The sequence below is a fragment of the Egretta garzetta genome, unplaced genomic scaffold (assembly GCF_000687185.1).
Source record: "Egretta garzetta isolate BGI_Z169 unplaced genomic scaffold, ASM68718v1 scaffold405, whole genome shotgun sequence".
Classification (NCBI taxonomy): domain Eukaryota; kingdom Metazoa; phylum Chordata; class Aves; order Pelecaniformes; family Ardeidae; genus Egretta; species Egretta garzetta.
Window position 1 is genome coordinate 66143 of NW_009259854.1, and position 19762 is coordinate 85904.

A 19762-nucleotide genomic window follows, 5' to 3' on the forward strand; every position below is an offset into this window, starting at 1 on the left:
ATGAAAAGGGAGTTTGTTCCCTGTAGCCCAAGGCAAGGACCCAAAGGGAAAACCCCTGAGTGAGGCTAACTTTCTTCTTGTAAATTAAAGGAGGAGCATGTGTCTGTAAAAAAGGCTTCAAGCTGTCTATGCAACACCTAGCAGAACTGTGCCCTGATTTCAGTGCATTAACGACAACTAAAGAAGGTACCAACAATATCGCTTCCATTAATTAATAATTAATAATTAGCTATTTCATGTCAATGAAAGTGTTTGTTGCCAAATTAAATATATGCTGCAAATTAGAACACATTCCTGTTTGAAGCAGGAAACTATAGTTAAGCCAGTGTCGTCTTAGTGCTGCTTGTGATTTGTCTAATCCTAAAATGAAGTACTTCTTACGGCAAAACTGGTTACTCAAAAAGTGGCTCTACCTGTGGGAAAATAGGACTGCGTCTCTCTGATTTTGAAAAGTGGCTTCTCTCATCTCCTTTAGCAAATAACTATTTATGCCACGAATGTCACTTGGACAATAGACCACACTCTGTATTCACAAAGCTGGTAACTATTGCCATCACGTAGTCTACTTCTAACAAACTAAAGTTATATTTTAATATTACCTTTCTGTTCTCTTGCATTTTGAGAAAGAAATTCCCTCCTCACGGTAGTCCAGCAAAAACTGAAGCAAGAGCCACTTTTCCCCAGTAAAATACTGGGGATTTATTAGCTTTTATGCTTTTATTTGCATTAGGCTGTGTGACATTTTGATGCAAAGGCTGTATGCCATTTTGATGCATTGCATACTTCTGAACAGCCAACAGCCATAGTGCTGTCTCCAACACTGCACTGTTTCTCTTCTCTTTAAAGAATAACAGAACAGTAAGGTGGCAGAGATCATCATGAGACAGCCCTTGACAAGACTTAGGTAAAAAGCCAAACCAAAACAAAAAACCGCAGAAATTTTTCCAGCAGAAAATGTGATAAAAGCAGAGATGTTTCATGTTTCTTGCCAAAAATTATGGTTACTAGGTCAAAATATTTAATTTTGATTTGCTGGGGTTTTTTTTTTTTTCAAACTTCTATTCAACTTAATCAGTTGAGAAATGTACTTGCGCAAAATTATGGGCATTTTCAGCAAGGGTTAAAATGTCCAGATTTTTATATAAATTAATTTTGTATCATTTGATCAAAGAGCTAAAAAACTGCTATCAAAATGTAACATCCTGGCCTTATGCAATGACCTGACCCTAAAAGGACCTGCTAAACCTAAATTACACTAGTCAGAATTACTTCTATTTAAAACAAGACCTAGATGTTTTCTGCCCTATTCTGCCTCAGAATAAAATGGTTTTCTCTCAGAGCAGGCTGCAGCTCCATGCTGGACTTGGTCTGCTGTTTGACGGTGTCATGACAGTCCTAGTCTTTGATTTCGAAACCCTCCTGCAAGAGACTCTCAAACACCAGGAAGGGCATGGTCTAACAGAGTCCCCTTGAAATCCCTGGCACTGGAAGGGCAGGCAGCACCTCTGGGGAACGCAGGGCAATTGAAAATTAATAACGTGTTTGAGCATCTCCCGAGCGAGAGGTGATACACCAAGCACTCACTCACCTCCAGCATAACCACGCATATTTGTTTCACACACTGGATAATGGCGTCGGGGGTGCCGGAAATAGTCACTGCACGCTCCGTCGAGTTCGGCAACATGTCCCCCGCTACCTGCACCTGGGCTCCTGTGGACTTGAGCAGAGACAAAGCAAAGAGAGCGTCACTGTCAGGCCGGCAGCGGCACTTCTCAAAAGCCAGTGATTCACTGATGTAATGGAGGGGATGCACCTCCCAACTAACTTTTTGTGTTTTCACTGACGTGATGGAGGGGATGCACCTCCCAACTTCTTGTCTTTTCTTTGCTAGCTACCTGGTAGCACGCAGATGTAAACCCATGCCCAGACAGGGTAATTGGGGTCTGGCAGGACATGGATTTGCCTGTTCAAGCCAATCTGCAAACACTCCCGTCCTAGGAAGATTAGTCCTCAGTAGCTGTTAGCAAATCAAATTGTGACCCGAATTTCAGGACAAGTCTTTTAACCCGCTCAAAGAAAGATAGTTGCAATGCTGACTTAAAAAAAGAAAAAGGTGAAATGAAGTGCTTTTCAATAATTAAAAAAAAAAAGAAAGGAAAAAAATGCTGATAACTGAAGAAGGTCTGCTAATCAAATGAGTTGCAGATCAATGGCTCATTAATCCACTGATGGCTGACTTGTTTCTCTGGATGAAATTCGGGGCTGCCTTATGCTCTGGAATATTTCAGGATGGTACAGAAGCACTTCTACATTATAATTAGTGTTGATTAAATATATGCACATCATCAAATTTTAGCTCATTAATGAACACAAGGAGGTAATGAGCCGGTTTTGTTTTATTTTTTTTAAATTTGATCTTGGCACTAATGCATCTTAGTTAACCAAAAAAACCCCACCCCAAAGACAGAAAAAAATATATGAGGCCAAAACAATCCCTGGCATTATTTCACAAACATCCTGAAAGACCTTTTTAGTCAACAGAAAAAAATCCAGGCATTTCATTTTGAGCAAGTGCTTTCACGTATTCCAAACAAAATCTACTCCTGACTGTTATTCTGATGCAAAATTTTGGGCTTTTTAAAAAAAGTGTTTTTGGTAAACCATTAACTTTGTGTCAGTCAGCAAGGAGTTAATTTGTTTTCCAGCTGGTTACATACAACACATGTTATTCTTTCCAGAGACTGATTAAATTACTGATTGCATCTTCTGTTCACTAGTGCCGTTTAAGGCCACAATACCAATTCCTTGCTCTGTAACGGGCTTTGGAATTTTGCCATAATTTGATCAATCAGTCATGCTTTTCTTCTTTTTTTTTTTTTTCTTTTTTGTAATCTTATCTTGAAAATAGTACAGCAACCCTACGTGTTGTTCCTGGGCACATGACTGAATACAAGAGACCATCCCTCATGCAACTGCTGCTCAGTGTGTTGTGTGTGATGATGAAATTAGGCTACATCTTGAGCTGGATGCTCCTTTTTTTCTGTTTGATTGTATTTGCTGCTGAATGTACAGTTCTGGGTATCTGTACATCTAGCACAAAATACTCTGCCAAATACTGCAGTCATTTATACATTTCCTTCCAGTGCCAATCTTGTTTATTCTTTGACTTTGGTCATATGTCAGCAACGAAAAAATGAGTAATATTTTGCCTATTACCCTTATGCTTAAGAAAATGTGCAGCGTGACTTCTCACTACAGTAGCCTTATCAAAACACCTATTTGGCCAAACTGTCCTTTTACTTCCTTTTTACTACACCAGTGGGTAATTGCTTCTGAAACCATGCTCACCAGAATAATCACTTCAGTCATTTAATGTACACCGACCAACAGACCAATCTCACCTTTAAAAACCTAAGTCCTAAAAACACTCACCCAGTGCTCTGGATGAGGTTACCAATATTTACAACAAAATCCAAAGTATCAGCAGCTGTAAAACCTAGAGCTAAGAACTCGTCAGCACACGGTTCACACTCATGCCTGCTCCTATTTTAACACAACTAAGGAATCGGCTGGATTCCTTCTGCCAGACAGTTCTCCTGGACACCTGAGGTCGCCTCCGACCATGTGCTCCGACAGTAGCTCTGCCTTCTCTGGTGGCAAGGCTTTCGCCTGGCTTCGCCTGCTGCCTGCCAGGGCGAGAATGTGCAGCGGCTTGGCAGGACTCCTGACTCACAGGCTGCAAACACCAACAGCCCAGCAGTCATGCAGAATCTGGGCCAGAAGTGTCCTGTGCCTAAGGCAAGCCGAACACCTTCCTTCCACCTTGAAATGCACTTCAACACACAAGCATCTTCTCCCATCTACACAAAGTTATCAGAGCACTGGCACAGGCTGCCCAGGGGGGGCTGTGGAGGCTCCTTCTCTGGAGATATTCAAAACCTGCCTGGACGATGTCCTGTGCAACCTGCTCTAGGTGATCCTGCTTTAGCAGGGGGGTTGGACTAGATGATCTCCTGAGGTCCCTTCCAACCCCTGCCATTCTGTGATTCTCCGACAAGGTGTTTTTGGGATTAAAGAAAAAAAGAGAGAAGGTTTTCTATGACCCTAACATCTGCACAGAAGTAATGTTTCCTTCCCCTCAGTGTCATCAAGTGACTCCTTTCTCCCACATCTCAAAAGCTGGTTTATCAATAAGGACTCCTGAGAGGAACAGCTCCTGGACTCTTGGATGAAAAATAAAGTAACAGCATTCCAAGAAAAAAAAAATCTGATTTGTAATGGCCTTTTATTTGCGGGTCTCAGTAAGCAGAGAGACCCCCTTCAAATGGCAGGGCTCTGAACTGTTTTTCTGTGAGTTTACAGCAGACAACCTATGCATGTTTTCATGAAACCAGTTTCCAAAGCAAGAGGCACGTGGAGGAACAACATGCTCTTCGCTTGGCAACACAAACTCTGAAACAGCTTTTGGCAGCTCTGTCAGCTAATGGGAGCGATACACACTGCTTTTGCTTCCCTTTACTGCAAGGAGAGAAAAGACCCTTTCGGCAGCAGCCAAATCCTGAAAGGTGAAGATAAACCTTCAGAGGGAACTTTGTTAAAAAAAATCCTGGGACAAATCAAATTGGAATCGAAATGAAATTATTTGGAAGAACTTGAAAGTCAACAGGATGAGACCCTTAACTATCCTCTATAATCACCTTTTCTTCCAAGGCTACCATAAACTAACATTTCATAGAAAATGCTGGATATAAAATTTTGATCAAAGGATTTTCCACTCTTTTTTGACATTGAATCAAATTTTCTTTGATAGAAAAATATCCATCAACTTTTTTTCATATTTGAAATGAAATGCAAAACCTCACTGTCCTACTGTCTTGAATCGACATTTTAGATAAAAAAAGGAAATTTCACTTTGGTAAAGCCTGTCAAAAAGCTTCTGTTCTGACATACTCAAATGAAAAAAAATTGATCAGCCTGTTATCTTGATATTCAACACCTCATCCCATGTTGGAATGAATACAAGTTTAGAAGGAGCACTGTCACTTTCTCCAGAATAAAAATCCATTTTTCTGAAATGTCCTATTCAGATTTTCTCTACATAACTAAGCATGTACCTAATTTTCTTGCTTGACTGATTACAAACATTGAATCCTTGGGGTGCCATGTGCTATGTTGTTACAGACATGCATGGAAGAATTAAAACTGGCACCGTATGATAATTTTTGCATTTTCTGGTTGAAGGAAAAAGTGTCTGCTAGCACAACACATTGAATGAATACCTCTAGATAAAGTCTGAATGAAAAAAAAAAATCAACATGGGTTTGGAATACATGAAAACAGGTCACCTGTGGCACAGTGAGGTTAGGGAGAAATAGGAAAGGAGTATGAAAATACATTTTTTCTAAAAAGTAGATCAAGCATTTGATCTACTAACCTGGACTCCCCAGGGCTACTTGGGCCTTTCACAGGCTGCAAGGGTGGTAGCTAATTTGGAAATGGCCGCGATGCTCCAACTTGGAATCACCTGAGTATTGCTGGGGAGGGGGTTGTGCCAGAAGAGAAACTGGATGACCCATTTCTGTCTCTAGCCTGTTGCTTTGCTAAACTGTGCATCAGAGCCTAATATGTCGTAAAGCTGTTTCTTTATTTCACACACAGTCCTTAGCTCCAAGGAAGGTAGAGGGTACAGCACAGCTGTACCTGCTTCCCCCAGAGCAAGGCTTTTCCAGGCTTTTCACTCAGCACAAGCTCACGTTCGCGCGATAAGTGAAGTGCAGCGGCCGGTGGTGGCAGGGCACACTGCGGTAGGATGCCGAGCCAGCCAGTGCTCGCAGCAGACATCCCAAGACTTACCTCCCTGATTTCTTTGATTTTGGAACCTCCTTTTCCTATAAGGGACCCACACTGACTTGCCGGGACGACGAGCCGCAGTGTTACAGGCGGTTTGCTAGTCACCGTGCTGTTTGTCATTGAAGCGTTTATGTCCTGTAATCACAACATCAGTGGGAATCAGTGGAGGGTTTGTCATTCCTGGTAAGCACTGAAGGCCTCAGAGCACATGCCTGGGCTGTTCATGAAGACCTGGGGAGCCTGCAGCTAGTCGAGGTTTGTTTCTGTTGCAGGTAAAGCCGACGGCTCTGCCAGGGATACACCGTAAGCACAAACCATTTTGCTGTCTGGCATTGCAGGTCCACGCTGTGGGACCAGGGGACAGCCTCTGAGGCAAGACTCAGAGCAGGAGACTGTATCTGTCATTAGACCAGCCAAAACAGGTGGAAAAGACAAAGGGGCTTTTGAGTTCACAGACCCCCAAATCCTGATTTTGTCTCTTTTCCACCATCTCAATTAGAACATTTCTACTGTATATGTCTTTACATTTCACACAATTTCTTGTTAGGTTTGATATGAAGAAAAAAAGGTTAAAAAAGAATCTGTGAATAACCTGAAGCAGAGAAAATCACATTATTTTGATAAATATTTTGCTGCCCCCCAGGCTTAATTTCTCTTTTGTAGCAGATCCGTAAGTATTTGTAGTGCTACATAATTTATAAAATCGTTTCCATCACAGCTATGTAACCAGAGTACAAAGAGCTCAGCAGAACAGCAATTACCTGTATCCAGGTAATGTAACCTATATCCATGTATCTCATTATCCAATGAGACTACACTGTATGTTCTCGTGAGCATTTCAAGACACTACTTGTTGCAAGGCTTACACTGTTTTAAATATATTTTGTTTGTTCAAAATCTTCTAGGCAAGACAAAACAATCCCTCTACAGTTGCTATCACAGAGGAAAAGACAAAGCTTATCTTCCCACTGATCAACGGGATGCTGTTGAGAGCACTTAGGGTCATAAAAAAAAAAAAGCCATGAGCTGCAGGGCACCTGCCCAACAACTCATGAGAATCTCAGTGTGGTTTGCTAACACTAGCTGTGACCTGAAAAGACCACCTCATCCATCTGTGAGGTGGCATGGCACAGCTATTGCACTCTTCACAGAAATGCTACCCAAAATATTAGGACAGGAATGACAGAAAACATGTGTTTCATGTTCATTTAATTCATTTGTGACGCAACAAGAGCTCCAGCAGACAGAACTGATGTGATTCCCTACATTTGGGGTCAGCCTCTTCCCCCCTGGTAAGGGACGATAGGATGAGAGGAAATGGTCTGAAGCTGCGCCAGGGCAGGTTTAGGTTGGACATCAGGAAAAATTTCGTCACAGAAAGGGTTGTCAGGCTCTAGAACAGGCTGCCCAGGGAGGTGGTCGAGTGCCCGTCCCTGGAGGTATTTAAAAGATGGGTAGATGAGGTGCTTAGGGACATGGTTTAGTGGTGGGATGGCAGTGCTAGGTTAATGGTTGGGCTAGATGACCTTAAAGGTCTTTTCCAACCTAGACGACTCTATGATTCTATGATTTGCACTTATGAATACTACCGCTTGTTAAAAAAAAAAAAGGGTGCTATACTGTGTGATCAGGACCCCAGATTAAAAAAAAAAAAATACTTTAAAGTACTTTAAACAACTCTGCATGCCTTGTTGAACTGGTGTGGGAGCTCAGTGACACCAGCACTGATTCCTGCAGTACCTCTGCATTTGTGATGGCAGCATTCTTCCATGCAAGAAATGGCTCAGTGTGACCTTGCTTAGCTTAAAAGAGAAGAAAAAAAAATCTTGAATGGAATGAGGCATTGCTGCATGCCACAGGACAGCTATCAGATCATTCCTCTGACAGCCAGTAACTCACATTTTGCTTAGTGCCTGTGTCAGTGAGAGATGCAATCTGAAATAAAGTGAGAGGGATAACGAAATTTTGCAGCACCTGTGCATCTGAAATAAAGAGCAAGTCACACCAATTTTTCAGCTGGAAGATGCCATCTCTCTGTATCACATTTGTGGCAGGTGGAGGCAGACGATCATCCAGATGTAGGTAAATAACGTTCTTTGGCCACCCAGCATGACCCTGATAATGTCTCCCACTTCCATATCATATGTGGCCTGGCCTTCACTGCACTTCTGCCTTCAAAAGCATTTCACAAAAGTTGGAAGCTGCTATTCTCTTTATTTTCTCCTCATTATTTAAAAAGAGCAAAATCTAAACACGGAGGGTCAGCAGTGTGGAGTGCATAAAGGAGTTTGTCCGACTTAAAAACAGAACAAAAGAGAAATGAGCAGAAAAAAAAACCCTTCCAGAACTGCAGGCTCCCAAGTAGCGCTAGCTGGAGACTTTCCCACAGAGCAGCCATCTTTCAAACCGGGAGACTCCTATTTCTTTAACCTGTAACTTTCTGTGGCACTGCATCCATTTCCTCAGGGCTCTGGCAGACAGCAGAGCCGGACCTTGCATGGCTTTCTGCCTGCTTGCCTGGGCTGCTCCTCAGCCAGGAAGGGCTAACCAGGAGACTGGAAGTAGTGGGAGAGCCAGCTCCCAGTGTTGAAGCCCTGCAGCATCCCTAGCTCCTGGCATCCCAGTGTCCAAGACTTCCCAAGGCAAGCAAACTTGGCAGCTCAGGAATCTACCGAACCTCCAGGGAAAAACGTATCGAAATTCTTCTTTGCTGGTTTCTAAATGAAATGTTAAACCTGCCAATTTCCACAGCAAGTACGAGTCTATGAGGTGACTCCTTACTTGGTAATGACCATCACAGGATTCACCTTAGTCATAGCAGCAGGAGTTAGCATTTGTCAAAAAGGCACCATCTCAATTGCTTTCATCACCTTGCCTTCCTCTCCTCCTTACTCCTAGAGCTGAGCAATTTCTTCATAAATGTTTGCAAATGAACAAGGATTCTGCCAAACTTTTTCTTATGTATTTGGAGAAGATCTGACCACTGAGCTCTTCTTGCTGGTTTTTCCAGCACTTAACTACCATGTGCTTCCAGTGGATTATGCACATTTATACCCCAAACCAGAGCTGCCCCACTCACCAGGGAACTTACAGCTGCATTTCTTGGGTCTCAGCCTCCAATCTGGAAATCACTGCTCTAAAATGTCCTCCCTTGCAACTCCAGTGGTCTGCCTGGGTTAGTGCCATTTTTTAACAACTGTTTTTTCGACTCTGCAGTGAATACTTCAGTTGTTTATGTAATTACCTACCTAGCTTGTAAATTCATCATCAGGCTGCTAGAAAATCAACTTTTATTAGGAAGGCTGTTGAAGCAGAGTGATATAAGGCTTCAGAGCAACCACACAGAGAGCACTTCTCCAGATCTTCCTTTTTTTCTATCTATCTATCTGAGGCATTTTGAGAATTTTGCTAACTTTAGAAAAGCATGCCAGGGCTTCCATGTCTTCCTAGACCTGCTTATCCCCAGCTATACAGCTGTAGGGTTGAAATTAAGGATTCAAGAGCTTCATATCAAAATGCTTCATGTGGGCATGCATAACAAATACCAAAAAATCCCTCAAACCATCAGTCTCACACATGCATCTTTTTTTGTTCTGTTTGAAGGTAGCTGTGATAACCAGAGCTGGCCCAGGCACTGTCTGCTCTGGGATTTTCAATTTTTTAAGTGGCTGATGAAATCTCCAAAAGATATGCACGAAAAATAACATTTGTTAGCTAGATCGTTTGTAATTTCTGAAACAGTACTTTATTTGGCCTCCAAAGTATTACAGCTACCTTATTTTATCCACAGGAACAATTATAGGAAACCTAACTGATTGTATGAGACTTGTCTACCACTGTTCTTTTAAATATACCAGAAGCCAATTACATAAAAATAAATACAGATATTTCAGAATATAACTGCAGTACCTTATAAGCAACGAGTGCCAATACCCCTTTGCTAATATCCACATGCAGAGACCAAACTACCCTCTAAATTCTACAAGGGTAAATATGCATAAAATCCAGTCAGATGCCTGATTTTCGGATTTCTTTGCCTATTGCTAGCTACAGTGCTTTCAAAGATAACGTGGTGGGTGGTGGGGTGGGGATCTGATGCCGTGCAGTGTTTGGTGTTTTTATGAGAAATGCAGACTTCCACTGGGTACTTGTTTTGGTGAGAACTGGCAGGGATTGCCTCCGTTAATTATTCCCTCATTACATCCCTTTAGGATAAGGCCTTAAGCAGAGCATGTTTTTGTGAGACTGCTCTCTCCAGGTCTCCAAGGACTGGAGGGTAAGGTACAATACATGAAGCTGCCTCTTAAGCTAGAAGAAACAGGATCGGTACGAGATGGGTAGCAGATAAAGCTGAGAAGGAGGTGGAAACAGGTAATTTTAAAATCGGGCTGGAGACTATTACTTGTGTGGTTCTGCAGGATTCAACCTGAAATCATTATTACCTCATTAATAACTGGTAAGGAAAAAAAAATAGCGTTTTTGTAAAATATGCCATGCCACAAACCCAGGGTAGTTCATCAACATATTGAAAGATTAGAATATCACACAGGAAGATCTGAAAACCCATGGAAGATCGGAGAGATATAAATGGGATTAATGTTTCCAGTATAAAAAAAAGGGTCATTTGTTTGGGGGCTGGCAGGAATGTCTGCTGAGACTGAAGAGGTTCCCACTGAAAACACCGGAGTGGGAGCTGGGGGTACCCGCCAGGCAGAGCATGGTTGTGTGCAAAACATTAGACTAGAAGGAGCTGAGGCATTTTCAGCAGCGGTAGGGATATGTTAGTGTGATAGCCAGGACAGAGGACTGTTAGCACCATTAAATAACCCCTCATGGAACTTCATTTGCAACCCATCCCCAATTAACACATACATTTAACACAAACTGTAACTGGGAAAACGTAGAAAGGGACCAGTAGAGTGACGAAGGAATGGGGAATGTGTCCTCTGAAAGACAGAGCTTGGCTCCCTTACTCTGGCAAAAGCAAGAGTGTGAAGGGATAAAACTGGTTTCTAGAAATACGTCTAAGAGGGGAATCCTCAGGGATGGAAAGGCAAGAATTATTTAAACTAATGGCCAATGCTGGCACAGGAACAAAGCTGTGTAAACTGCTCATGAATAAATTTAAGTGAGCAGTGAAAAGAAGGTGTCTAATTATCAGAGAACTGGGGTTGTGGATCCAGTATCAGGAAAAAGTAGGAAAAAACCTGACTAGATCATGCTGTGAAGGAGGTTGCAAGACATACTGCCTATGCTAGAAGACAACAGTATCTGATGACCCAGAAACTGTCTTCTAGTCCTGTTACTCTAAATGTGAACAATTGCCATGGATAAATACAGGCACATGCTGACATTTCCCATGGATGCCAACAACTCCCAGTGCTATGGGGAGATGTGGAGAGCAACCTCACTGACTTGGAGAAATAAGTACTCATAAGAAAGGGATTCAAGCCCCTTTAGTTTATGTACAGATGGAGAGACAGCCCCTTTCTCCTGCTGCAGGTGATTCAGCCCACCTATCTGCAGGCTCTTCCTTCAGCAGAAGGTAAATTGCCTTTTGCAGGGGCCTCTGTCTCTCCACAGGGGACAGGGGAGATGTCTGGACTGGACGTCTGATTTTTGAACGTTGAGGGAGTTAAATCCTCCCCTGAGTGGCCAGGGTTCATCTTCTGTAGCCTGCTGCCTTTTCTGTGAGGTTTCCCCTTAAAGCAGTGACCATAACTAATCATAGTTGGTCCATGAAACTTGAAAAGATCCCAGCACTTTAGGTACATATCTGCACAGAACTGTAATTCTACAGTAAATTGAGAGCTCTCGCCTCACTTACTCCTAGTGCCTTTATTTTAATTAATTTTAAAAGCCAAGCTTTAAATATGGTAACTGGTAGTCATATAGTTTGTTTTTAAAATAAAAATTTTCTAGTTGAATGAACTATATATTCATTTTGACATATATAAAATTTACATCAATACCAAATGGAATAATATAAAAACAGAGCTAAAAGTTAGGCAATTATTCTTTTCAAATCAAATCCACAATGGGACCAGAAATTTTCCAAGACATTTTTCCTACCATTAGTGCACATTACTAGAAGCAATTGCTTTTCCCTGAAGCCTCCAAAAAGCAAAAGAAATGATCAAACAGCTTGTAAATTGACCCATTCAGCATTACTGCCAAAAGCATTTATAAAAATACAACCACTTTCATTGCTATTAAATAGAACATTAAACAAATCATATTTAACATTAAAGCAAACATCAGAAAATTCAGTGTTTGTATTTCAACTTGAAGAGAGAAAAAACCATATTTTATTTGCTTACCTCTTCAAATTTTAGTGCAATCATAGAAAAAGCTTTAAAAATTGCGTCTGTTGGGCCCGTTATTGTCACAATTCTCTCTGGACAGGAGCCTTCTGAAATATTGATTCGAGCACCACTCTGTCAAAAAGAACAAATATTTTTCAAATTTATACTTCCCAGGGAGCAAACTAAGTAGGATTAGGGATATAATTTGGGAAGGAATATCCTGAGGCATCTAATTCACACTGCTACAACTACAGCCCCAACATCATATAATTTCAGCATAAACTGATCGCACTCCAAAAATTCATCTGACTGCGGGAAGCCGGATTCTGTCTGGGTAAATACTTATACAGGTTTCATCTCAGTATGCAGATAGCACCTCTGCAACTCAAAGTTGCAAATAATTGCATAATCAAGTCTCTTCCGTTCCCTCTTGCAGGGTTAACCTTAAGTAGGACCAGAGCTGCGGAATTTCAGATGAGGTGGTTGTCTCCAGGGAGCATCAGCATCTCCCGGGAAAGATGCACCTCTGTGATTTGAAGACCCAAAGGCAGGGCTCGGTCTGTCTAGCTGAGGCATCACTTTGCACTGTGGAGAAGGTTCCGTATAGATGTGTCTCATGTGAAGGCAATCAATTAATATGCACTGAACAACTCTTCAAAGGAGTAGCAGTAGGACAGGCAACAGTGATGGCGGTATCTCCTTAAGGCAAGGAGACTGTTGGAAGGAGTTAGGAAACGGTAAGTCTTGGAGACAAGCCAGCATTGCTCTCAGATATACTTAGTCCTCTTTATGTCAATGTGGCAGTGCAGAGAAAACCCCTAAAGTAGATGTAAATATAGAGGCTATGTAAATATAAGAGGATCTTGGTGTAGATAATGAACAAAGCCTGTTGAGGTAAGACCCACCCTATGCTTTCTCTGAGGTTTAAGGCACAGAAATGTGTTTGTGCAGTCTAACAAGTCACTGGAGCCTCATCCACAGGCACTGACCTTCTCGAGGACCTGGGCCTGTAGCAAGCATGAGATAATCTGGGTTAATCTGGCCCTTTGCCTTCAGGGTTACCACCAAACAGCCGGTGTGCTCTCTGTCTGTGCCTTTATTCATGTGCATATGGCTGATCAACAGCAAGATACCGTATTCCCCCACACGACAGCAACCAAACACAGCAAGAGAAAAAACCAAAACAAAACACTACTGATATAAAAATCTTGCTGCCATGGTCTTGGCTGGTGGACATACTCGGCGTTTGTAGATAAGAAAGGGCAGCAGGCACCTCTTCTGACAGGCAACCCGAGTGGCGCTTGCCCCCCTCAAACACCAGCAGAGGATGAGGAAGGAGATCAGGGCCCAGGGCTCGTTCCTGCTGGTGGCAAGGTCTGGCTGCCACCACCACAGGCGGGGCCGGGGCGGTGGGAAAAGCCAAAATTGACAGAGGCTACTCCTCCGATAGATGACCGGTCAAAAGAGAGCTATGGCAATTAAAATGTCATGTGGCCGCCTTCCATGTTTGTGTAGGAAGTTAACACCCACAGGGCACAGAAGCGAGGTTTTTGTACTTTTCTTTAGGCCCAAAGTTGTCTCTGGTATTTCCCTAACGACAGAGGAAGACAGAGTTGCATTTCATTCCATAAAGATGGTGTGCAACTTGCCACGTCTGTCAGGAAGGTAAAATTAAAGTTGCATTTTGCTTCTAAAGAAGTACCAAAGTAGGTAGTCATTTAAAGGAGGACCAGGTTATCATCATGTGGAGACACAGCCTCTTAGTCCTGTGCTGATATAAAGATGCATATAATTCCTTTATTTTAAAAAAACCAACCAAACAAATAAAGCCTCTTGTGACCACGTGTACATGACAGTAGGTTTTCAGGAGTAGAAGAACAACATTTGGTATTTATCTAGAAAAACTAACCAAGGGATCATAACTCTTCTCTAAGATGTTTAACTCAGAAGTCAGGAGCACTCTCCAGTGATGGCTTCCCTTTTGTGCATGCAATTTATATCCAAAGATATCTGCCCATGATCATAATTAGCAATTAAACTAAAATGTGTTTAATTAACTGGCAGGATTATCTAGTATATTGGACACATTTTTTCCTTGTATTTTTATTCAGTCTTAGCAAATGTACTTATGTGTGAAAACACGGGTGAAAGCTCTTATCATCAAAAAAGGAGCTCTGAACTCAGCCAGCCTGACAATGAACTCCCTGTTGTGTATATTTAAAGATGGATCTCGGCAATTTTCTTTACTAGAAATACTTTGAGATTTCCCCGCCACAGACCTTCTACCAGCGTATAAAACAACAAAGCAGCTAACAAAGTAATGCACTGTAGATTTACCAGAACCAAATTGACTTTTCTTGAGGCATCCTCTATACATTTTGCACTCCTAAAGATTTAAACAGCAGGATTTGTCTTCTGAGTTATGTTTTTAGCACTTGCTTCAAAGAGGGAAAATTACGTGGATCTCCAGGTGAGATGTGCTGCCTTGCAGGACAAATGTGGGTCTGTAACTTCCACCTGGGCACAAACCTCTGGAGACAGTGCAGCTTTGCTGCGCAGCAGGGAAAGAAGCCTGCATACACTGGGGAGACTGAGGCTTAGGCAGTGCCATGTTTTAGTTAGCCTTTTTGTGTTTACAACCTTTAAAAAGGACATGAATGGTGGGTGTGCAGGTCTACCCTGTCCACATCCTACTCATAGCTGCAAAACCACAAAAAGTTAAGGATTTGCCAAGAGATGGTAGAGGGATACTTTGGCTTATGCCAGTCTGGTTCCAGCTCTGCTGAAGCATGTGTCTGCCCTCAAACTTTAGGTAGCACCAGTCTAATGCTTGGTTTCAGATTTTAGAAGCTCTCTACCAACAGGCCAAGCCACATGCAGGACGCATGTTGGTATGCTAAAGAAAGATACAGTGGTTTTGATGCACAGAATCATGCTGGTGAAGTTGTTCCTGAGACAAGACAGCAGCAGGCATATTGCTCTGGGAATGAAAGGCTCCAGACTGCTGAGGCGATAAGGAGGTTGGTTACATTAACAAGGATGTTTAATTTAGGCCGGCACACTTGTACACCACCATTTGCAAAGAATGGTGATGTTAAATTAAGTGCCCACTTGATGGCAGTATCGGTCTGTGCACACTGTATTTCCCTGTTCTCTGAGCTGGAAAGAAAGGCAAGTAAAGACATCAAGGCTTGTCTTACCTCCTCCCTCATCTTCTTAACTGTCTCACCTTTCTGTTAAAGAAACAGAAGAAAAGTTAGCCTGGGCTGATGAAGTGAATCGATACACAATATTTTGACATGAAAATAAAGAGAGAAAGTAATTTCCTGACCTTTCCGATAATGCTTCCAACCTCCTGAAACAGAAAAGAAAAAAGACACTGTGAATGGTACGATTTGCCACAGAAGAGCATTTGCTCTGCTCCTAAGCTATTTCGCTATCACTTATTTCAAACCTGCAATGTGAAGCGTAGCCCCCTTCCATTGCTGCTGTATACAAATATGCCATGTTTGATACAAAGGGGCGGACTAAAAACGCGGCTTTGCAACTTACTGATTGTGCAAGAAAAATACCTTTAACAGAAACTGATCTTGTGGTTACTGATCAATCCTGCTGCTATAAACACAGATAAACCCCTATCAGGTAATGAAAAGTTCAAAAATAATAGAACTGCACAACCTGCTAGAGAAAATGGGATACAATACCAGCATCAAAATAATTGCTGATCTCTCTGAGGGCAGGCATTTACCCTCCTTACGCCATGCAATAGCTAGAGCTGAATTTCCATGCTACCGAGCGTTATTGCATAAACACCTGGTGGCCTGTCTTAATCTCCTGATTAAGCACTTACAGAACAATAATTGCTAATCACTTTTTAGGGATTTGGGAATTGCTATTGGGCGCCCACAACCTTCCATGAAGGGACAGAAAATACTAAGAAATGTCAGTGCGAACACACAATAGGGGAACAATTTGGCAGTTCTGGGAACATCCCAAGGGTTAAAAGCTCAGTGCATAAAACCAACAGATAGCAAAAATGAAGCTAATAACTCTAAAATGAATAATCTGGACACGTTACACAAATCACACAGATGTGATCATATCAGACTGGAAATCATCTGATGGAGAGGAGACCAGCTAAAGGAAAACAAACTCCTCTCCTATACTCAGACTGTGAAATCTACTCCAATGGTTAAAGACTGTCTCACATGGCTGATCTGCCCCAGACAGATGATATACAGTTTCCCTTCCCTCCCCCAGTCTATATACTTAAGTCCTGAAACACATCCTGAAACACAGTCCAAAGAGTAAATCAAATTCAAGAAATTGTCCTCCATTGCTCTATCCAATGACGGACTCGTGATAAAGTGGTACTAACTTCACCCTGCAGTAGAGGACTACGTGCAGTGACCTTGAGAGAGCTATTTCTCACCGGAATGTTATTTATAAGCTCATAACGTGAAGCTGCTTGTGCTTGCAACTCCTCACATCCTGCTCACAAGACATAAAGACTTTTCAGTGAGAAGACCTATCTCAGTGAAGAACTTCGGCTTATGGTTCCTTTGCACTCTGTGCAAGTCTGTTGATAACACCAGACTGGGGGAACAGTCAAAACACTGCTGGACAAGGCTGCTATTTGGAGTCACAGGCTGGAGAAATGGGCTGAGAGAAACCTCAGGGAGTACAACAAAGCCAAATGAAAACTCCCATGTCTTGGATGGAACAAGCCCATGCAGCAGGACGAGCTGGGCAAAAACTTGCTACATACAGACTGGCTTTGCAAAAAAAAGTCCTGAGGGTCCCAGTGCACAACTCTAACATGAGTACATGAGTGCATCAGCAGTGCCTCCCTGATCAACCAAATGCTGGGCTGTATTAGTATGAGTGTAGCCAGCAGGCTGGGGCAAACAATTCTTGCCTTCTTGTGTTTGTGAGACTACACCTGGAGGATCGTGTCCTGGTTTGGGGTGCCAGTACAAGATGGACAGGACACACTGAAGTGAATCCAATGCCAGGCCAACAAGATGGTCAGGGGACTGGAGCACGGGACACGTGAGGAAAGGCTGAGAGAACTGTGTTTGTTCAACCTTAGGAAGAGAAGACTTGGCAGGGATATATTGCAGTATACAATAAGGAAAGCAAGTTGCAACATCAAATTCCTGCTCAACATGAGGACCTCTAGAGGTCCCTTCTAACCCAAAACATTCTCTGATTCTATAAAAAAAAAAAATTACCACGAGGATGGCTGGACACTGGAACAGGCACCCAGAGAAGCTGTGGAGTCTCCATCCTTGAAGGTGTCCAAACCCAGCCTACGCAAGGCCCTGAGTAACCTGCTCCAATGGGATGTGCTTGATTCAGGAGGTCAGACTGGAGACCTTTGGGGGTCCCTTCCAACCTCCATGGGTCTGTGATTCTTCAAGCACGGCCTTATACCCACTGAAGTCAGAGTCCAACTAGCCACGAGGTTCCTCAACCCAGTGAGGCCCCTTTTCATGTTTGTTTTCAAACTTTACTTTTTCTGTTTCCCATTTCCCTTTCTACTTCTCTTCCAAGACGGGATTCTGCTCTCTTGTACATGCTGGCCAGAGAACAGATACTGTCCAGACAGACTTTGCAAAACTTCCAGAGGTATCTGCTTTGCAAACTTGTAGTTCTGCTGGCTGCTGTACAGAAGACCCTTACATGTCACACAGTTGTGCGACAGTTCTTGCTAAAGCTTCCTGTGTCCATCTGGGACTGTGAGATGTCTGTACATCTGCACATACAATGCAAAGAAGCAGCTCTGTGAGAAGAGGAATTAATGAAGTGGACTCGATGCACTTTTCTGTCTTGTGACCAAATTATCCTGTGTCTCTTGATACGTAGGTTTAGGTCATGCCTTTTCCCGTGGCTGAGACAGCTGTACCAGCACGCTGTGTAGGCTCTCTAATGAATGTGCAGCTTTTTTGTTAGAAGTGACACAAATCTGGGACACCCATTCCACAAAATTTTTAAGATCTTACTATTTTTTTATATTATTGTTGTAAATCTGCCAACATGCCCATAACTGTTGAATGGGATTAAACAATACAGGGAGTAAGACTCTCAATGATGATAAGCCTTGGGAACCCCTCGTGACTAGTAGTTCCCATCTGCCCACTCAGCATGTTCAGCAGTTTTACCTTGAAAACTTCTTCCATTCTTCTCAGTCCCAGCTTTCAGAAATAATTTCTTTCATAAAACAGATTCTTAGGACGGAGAAAGACCTTTTGCTATGGGTGAGCGTACCGTGTTTCTATTGCCATGGACAAGCAATTGTATTGTAGTCTGTGGTATAATTTCGGGTTTTGTATATTTAAAGTTTCACTAGAAGTTGTAGGCCTGGTCTTGAACCTGCAAGGCTCTGCCACTATACACTAACCGTGAAATCTGTCCCAATCCATTTGATCATCCTGATATCAACCAGACAACCAATGACAGATACTGTTCTTTCAGAAATGGATGGATGGATCATGGCTAATAAGTACACAGATAACATCCCTGGAAACAGGAAAAGATACTTTCGCTTTGGAAACAGAAAAGCAATATGCTGTTTGCAGCCCTAGTAAAAAAGACGGTCCATTTCAAACAAGGAAATTGAGAGTATTTAAACAAGCAGAGTAAAGCATAAAATATTAGGATGCTCAAGCTGCTTGTTCCATTGAGGTCTGTGGGAATTTTGTTATTGATTTCAGTGGGGACAGGAATTCTACCTGACTGATCATCACCTTGCTATTACCAAGGAGTACAAGCTGCCGAAGAATTGAGCGAACAGTGTGAAGCCCACTGAGAAAAAATATTTCAACGAGACTGGTGACCAGTTCCTTGGAACATGCTAGCAAATGTCACTGTAATGCTATGGATCACTTCAAACCTTCCTCTCCTCAAAAGGTGAATTTAAAGCTTATTCTATAAGGAGGCAGTTTTAAAACACCCAAGCAAAAGCCACCTCCCCCCCTGCACTAGGAGCTGGGATTCTGCTTGGAAATGTGAGGGAAGGGTGCAGGGGGAGAAAGAAACATTAAATTCACATGGATGTTCCTATTTTTCAGAATTTTTGATCCATACAAATTACTAAAAAACAACAAAAAAAATCTAGAATGGTTCTAAACGTGTCACTTCAGACTTTTTTGTGGCCTTAACTGTTTCTAGGAAAGCTCCCATAAGTACTGGTGACAACAGATCATGTCTTTAATCATGATGAGAAACCTAGTTCAGCCACAGATTATATCAGAAGACTCTTTACACCTCATTCTCCCAGCTACCAATGCTACTTCATCAAACCTTTAATGTTTCTTTATACAGTCCAATATTTGTTTCATATAGATTCTTATATCATCCTAAATTACATTTAGTGCTTAATGAGGTACCTAACATCATTTTTATGACTCTCAAGTTTTATCAATATGTCTAGCCAAGGTTACTTTGAGGGCTTTATTGTCTTCAGAAAATGTTTCTCGATCTGCCAGACACCAAACTGTGCTGTAGTTAACTGCGTAAGACTGAAGGGATGGGATGTCTGTCACCTACATCAGTTCATTACAAGTTAGGAGTCTAGTGTAAGCCAGGCACACGGCCTCCTCTGC

General features: G+C 42.3%; 1 protein-coding gene across 1 annotated transcript in view; it reads right to left on the reverse strand.

Moving 5' to 3' along the window:
* Window positions 1-19762, reverse strand: part of LOC104127281 (poly(rC)-binding protein 3) — a 53885-nt gene that overhangs the window by 24010 nt on the left and 10113 nt on the right. The window contains exons 2-6 of the mRNA XM_035895481.1: window positions 15487-15510; window positions 15356-15388; window positions 12171-12287; window positions 5854-5985; window positions 1589-1717 (exon numbers count right to left, since the gene is read on the reverse strand). Of these exons, the coding sequence (XP_035751374.1) occupies window positions 1589-1717; window positions 5854-5985; window positions 12171-12287; window positions 15356-15388; window positions 15487-15510 (435 nt within the window). The remainder of the gene's footprint in view (window positions 1-1588; window positions 1718-5853; window positions 5986-12170; window positions 12288-15355; window positions 15389-15486; window positions 15511-19762) is intronic.